This window comes from Populus euphratica, unplaced genomic scaffold (genome assembly GCF_000495115.2).
Source record: "Populus euphratica unplaced genomic scaffold, PopEup_1.0 scaffold551.1, whole genome shotgun sequence".
Taxonomy (NCBI): Eukaryota; Viridiplantae; Streptophyta; class Magnoliopsida; order Malpighiales; family Salicaceae; genus Populus; species Populus euphratica.
The window spans coordinates 73,268-82,802 of NW_011500425.1; the positions used below are offsets into that span (position 1 = coordinate 73,268).

The 9,535-nt window shown below is 29.6% G+C and overlaps 1 protein-coding gene across 1 annotated transcript; it reads left to right on the forward strand.

Annotated features, from left to right (window-relative positions):
* Positions 1-6,146: 6,146 nt before the first annotated feature.
* On the forward strand, positions 6,147-8,812 carry LOC105114596 (metacaspase-1-like). Its single transcript, XM_011011183.1, has 5 exons — positions 6,147-6,689; positions 7,427-7,751; positions 7,900-8,014; positions 8,164-8,349; positions 8,435-8,812. Exons 1-5 carry the CDS (start codon positions 6,245-6,247, stop codon positions 8,492-8,494), a joined length of 1,131 nt encoding a protein of 376 aa, XP_011009485.1. The 5' UTR covers positions 6,147-6,244; the 3' UTR covers positions 8,495-8,812.
* The last annotated feature ends 723 nt before the right edge of the window (positions 8,813-9,535 follow it).

Sequence of the window (9,535 nt, forward strand, 5' to 3'; positions counted from 1 at the left end):
AGTGTTCCAGTTTGGAATATATCAGCATCTCTTTTCTAAATTTGGCCATCTCTTTGTCCTTTCAATTTCAGTTCCTAAATTCATCAATCAATCCTTTTATTTATATGATAGGCCTGTATTTAAAATGAATATTTATCATAAATTAAAGGTATGTTATATTATTAGATATATTATTATAAAACATGCTTTAGTTAAGGAGTTATTGATACTTCAAGTGCAAAATGATGATATAAAACCTTGATAAAAATGAACTTTTAAGTACAAATCAATACCATAATAATTAATCAAAATCTTTCAAAAGATCAAAAAATCTAGCCATGTTTACATTAGGTTCTTCATCTATGATTGGACATTGACCAACATGACACTAATTCATTCTTATCACATTCATAATTATATTCCTATAAGAATTACTATTATCATCCATAACTCCGTACACATTGCTAGAACTAAAAATTGACTCAGCCATACTTTCTACTAAGGTATTGTGAAGAATATATAGTTCTCCGTTTGTATACCAACACAAGTATTTCTCTATAATTTTTTTTTTGTAGAAGATGAATTGTTGCAACATCTAGATTGAAATTTTTTTTATTTTTACACCTCTTATATGGATATCTAATACCCTCCACTAATATTTCTTGGATTAGATAATGCATACTTAATAAAACTCTGAAATCCATTATAATAATCCATCCTCTATAACCCTTGAGATGGATCTCTATACATCCATTAATAATCATCAATTACTTATATCAAACCTATATAAAATAATGATGATAACATGTATTAATTAACTACATTAACTAAATAATTTGAAAAAAATATTGATTTAGCTCAAACTTATTCAATCTATTTTAATAATACTTTTAATTTATTTTCAATTATCTATATAAATTCAATTTTTTACACATTTACTGAAAATTTCAACGCGGTAATAAAATTTACAAAATATAAAATGGACCCATTAATTAAATAAGTCATTATTTATTTTATCACAGAATGCCTAAGTTAAGAATTAGACATAAGTTTCATTAATTTACAAATAAATACAATCTTATAAAATCTAAAATAAATCCTGACATATATAAATCATAAATCCTTACAACAAATTTATATGAGAAAAAAAATGATAAAACAAGTAAACACCTAAACAAAATTCATATTCTATAAAAAAAATATGCAAAAATATCAACATTTTAAAATTGAGTTTAAATAAAAAAATAGAGGTAAATTTGCTTACATAAAGTGGAGAATCCTTAATGAAATTAGAATTAGAATACGAATGCTGATAAATTGAATATTGTGGTGGCTAAATGTGTTATCAGAGGTTGAATTATATTGAGATTAGGGGAATAGGGGGTGCCTGCTTGTTGCAGAAAAAATACATGAGAAAAAAGCAAGAATGGAAGGTAAGGGAGAGGATGGTTAATCGCTAGATCATAAATTAAATATCATCGATGACTTTACTGACAAAATGATTTTGTTAGTAACTACATTGGATATGCTATTAGTAAAATACAATGTCACTATATAATTTGCCATTTTGAATCTTACTATAATACCACTAGTAATTCCCTCGATATAGACCATTTGAATTTTTTATCGGTTTTTACTAATAAATACAATGAAAAAAAATTATATCAATAAATATTATTGTAATATATTAACAAAAAAACTTCATTATTATTTTTATTTATATTTATTAACTTTTTATTGGAGGTGTAGAATAATGAATCAGGCCCACTACTAAATTGGATCTAGGAATTTGTTTACGACTGCCTTAAGCCACAAAGAAGAAGAGGGAGAAGAGGGAGAGGGTGCATATCGACTATTAAACTATATAATTTTTATTTTTTGAAAATTTGTGAGAATCTCATTTTTAGTGACAAAGCACGTTGTTTTAGAAACTTGTGAGTTACGTGAACTCACAAACTTATTATTATAGTTGTGAATACAATTTTTAATAAATATGTTTTATAAGAAATAAAATAATTATTTAATTCTTCCATTAAAATGAACTTGTTAAGACTTGTATTCATCATTAATACAAGTTAAAATGAACTTGATAAGACATATATTTTATAAAAATATTAAAAAATTTAAAAAATATTTGCAAGGTATCATTAAAAATATATTTAACTTGTCTTTAAAGTATAATTGATGATATCCTAAGTTTAAAAAGATTTGATTAATGATCTTTTAAAAGAAAATCTTTAAGTATAGATAATGATATTTGAGAGTATTTTATAATCTGTTTTTGTAGGATTAATGATTTCAATTTATAAAGGATAGGAGGATCACTTAGATAATTAGTAGTTATTACATTACATTATTTTATAAATTAATTGAATAAATCTTGTATTAATGGCTCAATCTTACATTAATAACACAAAACTATGCTTTTATTATTATTTTTATATGCTGGCCAATAAGCTTGAAATTCCTTATGGTACATGGTATTTTTACTAGCCATTTTTCTTTTTACAGTATGATTAGAAACATTTTCATAAAAATATTATTTTACACTATTATATATTTTTTGTAACAGTATGCTTAGAAAATATTTTTTGATTTCATCATATACACAACCATGTATTAGGAAGATAACAGGATGCAAATAAATGAAAATGGAAAGTAGGAAATTAAACAAACAAACGTGGCAAATGATGAGTGGTGGGTTATGAATCTCAAAGTTATTATTAATGATTGGCTGATGATGTCTAAAGCAAACAATTCCACGAACACAATGCCTTATAATATGATTAATATATAAATGTTCCGAAAGGACAATTCCACGAACACAAGTATGCTCATGTTTACTTTAAAGTTTGTAACCTAGACCGTCGTTGTAGACCACTTTTTCTTTTTTCATCTTCTTTGTTTTCTTTTTAAACATAGCCGAGAATAATATAAAAAATAATTCAAAAACAATATAGCTAGTACATTATTTTATCATAATAAAAGCTAGAATCGTAATAATTTTTTTAAGTTACTTTTTATATAAAAAAATATTAAATTAATATTTTTAAACAATTTTAACATGATAATATAAAAAATATTATTTTAATATATTTTTAATTAGAAGATATTCTTTAAAAATATTATACATCACATTATCAAATATAAACTAATAATTAATAGCATGACTGTAAATTTAAAGATCACTCATGAACAAGCACAAATTAATATTTTATTTTCTTTTATGCGGTTTAAATTCTATTCATGATTTTCTTTTCCTCGTCAATGATTTGTTCTTCTTTTGTGTGCGGTTCAAATTCACAGTTTTGTACCCGAAGCAGCTAAGCCGTTCCAATTATTTGAGCTATGGAATAAAGGGATGGGCATCTGGTTCTCCTGAGGGATGGGCTACAAATTAGTAGCAGAATAAAAAACAAAGTTATAGTAAGTTTCAGCGAGAAATCTTCAGATAATATGATGTCGGGATAAAAGTGAAACATGAACATGTAGTCATGGAAAAGATCATTCTTCTTTTTTCTTTTTTTTTAATTGTTCTTCTTCTTATCGTATTTGTGTTTGTGGTGAAATTATATTTTTTACCAATCTTTCTACACTTAATTAATTTATCTTAAGAATATGACAATATATTTTGAATAGTAAAAAAGATTTATTTTGTCATATTTTGATATGAAGTCTGAAGTATATCTCCTTAATCATTAAAAAAAAAGAATTACATATAAATTTGCTTTTTGAAGAAAAATTATTCCATTGTATAGGTTTATATACCAAAACAATATGATAACTGGTTCAATGAATTTAACTGCTATGATTGATAAGGGTTTTTAGCTGGCTGTTCAGAATGGTTTATGCTCAAAATTCTTCTTGTTGCAATGTGATTTACTCTTATAGGAAGCAGCTTTATGCTCATTTTGTGACACGGAACTGGCAAGCACAGACTATAGATTACTGCAATCTCTATTCACATGAAGACTATGGTACCAGTTCTAGTGGGGAGTTGTGTGGTGTATCCCAAAGACAACAAATAATCTGTTGTATGAATGATGGCCGTTGCAACTGGGAAGATGTAGAAATAATCAAGTTATTTTGAGTACATAAATCATAAGCACATACATGCAGTGAGTTTTATTTTTCTTCTCTCTTGCTATTTCAAATAATAATTAATCAGAAGCAAGTGTAAATAAAAATAATCAAATATTAAAACATAAATATAATATGGTGGGGACTATCTTGCCCAACTTTCCTATTAAAATATAAATATAAAAACTTTCTGGAGTTTGAGAGAAAATAAAACTTAATAATCATTAAATGATAAATGCTAACATTTAAGTTTTATTAGAACAAACTTGTTATGTATTTTCTATGTCTTTAATTACAATTATTTTTACAATATTTATAGATTCTTGTAATAAAGTCCTTCATCCAACTAATGTCTAATTTTATTGCACGAATATATAAGATTATGAGCAAGCTTTATTCGCGGTCATAATAATTCTGTTAGTATGACAGTACTTCATTGACATTACATTATTTACAAACCTTTATATTCTAGAAAATATTCTTTTTTTTTTTTATAAATTAACGTGGGTGTCCGGGCCAGCTTGCGCGCACCACGACTAATCCCACGGGCCCTGAAGTTAACGACCATGTAAGCCTCCAGTGGCCATCATATGAGCAACCAAGGACTCGAACCTGAGATCACAGAGGGAGCAAACCCCTTAGTTCCAAGTCTTTACCACTTGGCCACCACCTAGATGATTTCTAGAAAATATTCTTAATTATAAATGAGATGAATATTATAAAATAATAATATAGCATTCATAAATAAAGTTTTTACGAATCTCTTTTGTTTAAGTAATTTTTTACAAGAATCAATGAAAGGAACAAGGTAAATTTTGTTAATCCTTTCATCCAAATAAGCCAAAAGAAACACAGTATAAAAACAACAAACTCCCTATAAACCAATTTATAATTTGATGAATTTTAATGTAGCTTTATTTTTCTCAAATTTTACTGGCTTGTTTTAAGTATTTTAAGTTTTCTTATATATGATGGGATGTAATGAGATGGAATTGGATGATTCTTAAGAATGTTTGAATTTTAGCTTGGTGTGATGATTTGCGGGATGAATATAGCTGGATCTGGGGTTGGGGTTATATTGTGATGTATTCATTAGTTTTTCTGGTTTGTTCTTGCTGGGATTTTCTTGCTCTCTCATATCAGTTATCTTATATGGTGGCCGTTGTTTGTATTTGTGACATGGGAGCTGTCTGGAAGTGTATTTAAAGGAGAGAAATTGATATACTCTGTTATTCAACGCTATGGTTAAGGGAAAGGTCAATGATCTTGTGTGGCTGGTGTGTTCTTCAGTTAGATTGTTCCTTGGAAGAATTGTGCTGGAGAAGCGAGTTTGATGCAATTATAAAGTTCTCTTCTGGGAGAAACACAGATTTATCTCTTCTGAAGATGTTGGCTGCTGTGATTCTGGAGATAGAGATAGATGTGCTGGAGTTTTGCCAGATTGACACTGCGTAAGTGTGTTCGAAGAAACTTATATTTATCCTACTTAGAGGAAACATGGAACATGAATAAGAAATAATAGAAAAACAAGATTGACATAGTTTTTAGCAATTAATAACATTTCTCTTAATCTGGATTGGAATTTTCTCCTGTTATTTTATGTCATGTTTGATCATATTTACAGCATTTAAAATAAGTGCAAAATTAAGGTTTATAAGAATTGAAATAATGACTGATCATGCTTCCTTATTTCCTTTTGAAAATGAGAAGATCTAATACCAATCCGTTTATAGATATTGAGTTTAGATCTCTACCTTATGAACAAAAAAAGAAAAGGAAAAATTTGTCATTTTACTTTATTGTATTCTGTGCAATATAGGTGCAGCCAAACTTTTAAAAGGATTTCGATTCTATGGCTGCTGGATTCTAAAGTGTAGCATACATATAATGGCTATAATAGATCTTCGAATCATCTTCGGAATTCTAGGATTATTAAGTGAATTCAAAAATATACAGCGCATAGTAATAATAACAGTAGACTCAGAACTTTCTGCAAATAAAGCAAATCATAAGTGCGGACATTATAATATTCTTGAGCCTTCATATAACTTGGCAATCGACAAGTAAATCAGGCATTGCACCTTTGCTCTTCTATCCTCTAGTCACCATCGACAAGTTGCATTAAGCTTTTGTTTCTTGATCTCGAAAGGGAACCTTCTTCTTGTATTTGAATTATATTGCTCTCATGAGTGGCAATAATCACATCATGATGGTGACTAGAGGGGTGGTGTGCGGTAAATGTAGACACCGATTATCAATACCGACAACAAATTCCACAGAAGTTAAGTGCCCAACTTGCAATAAGATGAATCCAATTCCAACCTATGAACAATTCGGTAACAAAGATCGGAGCATCGAAAAGTTAATAGTTAAGGCAAAGGAAAAGATATCAGGCAATGATCTAATTAGTAGCAAAAAACCAGACTCGTTGAATAAGAAGCCCTCCCTCTTGAACATTCCGGGGTCATCATCATCGGAGACAAGACCAGCAGGGAAGCGAGCGCTGCTGATCGGGGTGACTTACAAAAGGAAGCACAAGCTTAAGGGGGCAATCAATGATGTGAAGGGCATGAGAGAATTGTTGATCCTCAATTTTGGCTTCAAGGAGGACAACATTCTGGTTCTGACAGGTATTTCTTATGGTCATAGGCAGGCATGCTTGTAGTTTCAATGTACATAGTTCAGATAATTGTTATTTCTTCTCTTATTTTCTGCTCCCACCTTTTCTTTTTCATTGCCTTGCTAATGAGTGAAAATCTTCCTTTCCATACGCATATGCTAATGCATGGGATGCAATCATATTTATGCGGGATCTACCGTGGGACTCCCATAACCCAGATGAATATTAGGGAAGGAATATCTTCGGATTGGAATTGTATTTTTTTGTGTGCAGGAAATGAAGAAAGGAAGGAATAAACCATAAATTGGATGTGGAAGAACAACGGTCAAAATAAATAAAATTATCAGAACCGTAGCACTTTCTAAAGTTTAGTCCACCATTTTTTATTTTTTCTAGCCTAGCTTTCTCCTCTTATATAATAATTACAATAAACATAAATCATTAAAAATAGAATTTACTTAAATGAAGAGAACTGTCAAATGCATAGCCATATTGTCTGCGTGCGTCCACCTATGGATGATTTCAACTATCACACAAGATGACTGCCCATCTGGATTTATTTTTCCTTTATTAGGAGGTTCGTTGAATCTTGGGTTACTAAATGAGGATAGTCTCCTGTAAAAATTCATTTGAATCTTTGGTATCTTAGTACTCTATGTAATTAAGTTGGTTGTCTGGAAATTTATTTATCGCAAAATACGTGAAGAATAGTTAATGCTTTGTAATTTCTTGCACTACAAAATGCAGAGCAGGAGATAGAACCAGAACTAATTCCAACAAAGAAAAACATCATGAAATCCCTGGAATGGCTCGTGAAGGGCTGTCAGGCTGGTGACTCCCTCGTGTTCTACTTCTCCGGCCATGGCTTAAGTCAACCAGATTTTGAAGGCGATGAGAGAGATGGGTTTGCCGAAAATATTTGTCCGGTGGATTTCATGACCGAAGGCATGATCGTTGACAATGATATTAATTCAACCATTGTTTGGCCGCTCAAAAAAGGTGTCACTCTTCATGCAATTGTCGATGCCTGTCACAGCGGAACTGTCCTTGATCTTGAGCATGTCTACAATAGGTAAGAGTAAGTTTCATCCCTTTTGCGATTGTTATAAAGCTTGCAAGGTTCGATACACCACCAAGCTTCAGCTGCTCATTTATTTGTTATCCTGTTTTGCGTGGTTTCACCTTATAGGCTGAAAATGCATATTTCTTCTTTGCAATAGAAACAAATGGGAAGATAACAGCCCTCCATCTGGAAATGCTAGGAAACATCCAGATGGTGGATTGGCAATATCTCTCAGTGCTTGTCTTGATAATCAAGTTGCTGCTGATACCACCGTAAGATATGCACTAGTTCAATAACATTCTCTCTATTATCTACCTACAAATTTCAATATTCTGATGTGATAAAATTAATATGATTAATTGTTTTATCTTCAGAGGAAATATTTGAATTAGCTAACTCGTCTATTTACATAAATTTTCAGGCATTCACAGGAAAGACAATGAATGGAGCTATGACCTTCCTTTTAATTAAAATTATGAAGAAATATCACGGAGTAACATATGGTGACCTACTTGATATGATGCATGAAGAATTGGACAAAGTTAATGAAAGCAGATGCTTTGCTGAAAAAATCTTTAAAAAAATAACGAAAAACATGTTATTGCAGGTCATCTTCAATCATAAACTTACTGTTTCCTAGGTTTAGAAAACATTTTCATATGAATTCTCATAGTGTTGTTTGATGTGTGCAGAAGCCTCAGATTTCAGCTTCCAAACCATTCGATGTTTACAAGCAACATTTTGTTTTGTAATCGTTAGAGCAAGAAACTAAAATAACAGCATGTCCATGACTAGCGAGCCTCTGATAATAAGCTAGGAAAGGGGAAAAACATTTTCCTTCAATTTCTTGATTGGCCTATTAGGCAAATCTCTATTTATCATGCATTTGGCAATCAGTGAATATCCTTAACCTTCCAAGCGAACGTTTTGTTCTGGATCAACTCTGTGTCCCTAGATCGTTGAAGAGTTCGAAACTGAACTTGTTTGCTTCTGGGTCCTGATTGTGTATTCTATATATGTGGAATAACATATTGTTGGTTAAAGCTATTTATTTGTGAACTTTTTATTTTTGAGCGTCACAAGATACAAAAATTATGACATAAATATAGCTCTTATTGTGAATCCATATAACATGATTAATCGGGTTCATATATATATATATATATATATATATATATATATATATATATATATATATATAGATCATGTCAGTCAATATAATAATTTTAGGTTAAGACAAATCCAGTTTTGGTCCATGCTAATCTAGTTAATTTCAATATTTAATCTCCTAAAGTTTATGAAAAATTCAGTTTTTTCTCAAATGTTTCAATATCTTTCGTGAAGTTTTAATGTTAAATCAACAATCAAATTTGTTTTCGGTCATTAAGCTTTTAAACTTCGATCAAATAGAATCTTTTATTTTCTCAAATCTTTTACAAATAATTTAATGAGACAAAAACTTCTGTTTTCAATGAAAATGTCCAGCTAATGCCATATATACAATTTGTATTTAAAAATATAAATACAATAACTAGATAGAATAGTACTAATATTAACAAAAAAAAAAAACTAAAAGAGATGGTATTTTTTAATCTTTTAATTTTTTTAATTATATTTTTTTAATTTCCTCGTTCAATGATGATTTAATTGAGAATTATGTTTTATAAATTTTTTTGATTTACTTTATAACAGGTTATTTTAGTCTTATGTTCCAAATCATGAGTTTGACAGGTCAATTGAGTTAACTTTATGTATTTTGTAGTTTATTTTTAATGATTTTGTCCTGATATCAT

What these genes read in the sequence shown, in the direction of transcription:
- LOC105114596 (XM_011011183.1), top strand. Translation starts at nt 6,245, where the DNA reads ATGAGTGGCAATAATCACATCATGATGGTGACTAGAGGGGTGGTGTGC. An exon ending in CTTGAGCATGTCTACAATAG is followed by an intron (nt 7,752 to 7,899) that starts GTAAGAGTAAGT and finishes TCTTTGCAATAG; the next exon opens with AAACAAATGGGAAGATAACA. An exon ending in CGAAAAACATGTTATTGCAG is followed by an intron (nt 8,350 to 8,434) that starts GTCATCTTCAAT and finishes TGATGTGTGCAG; the next exon opens with AAGCCTCAGATTTCAGCTTC.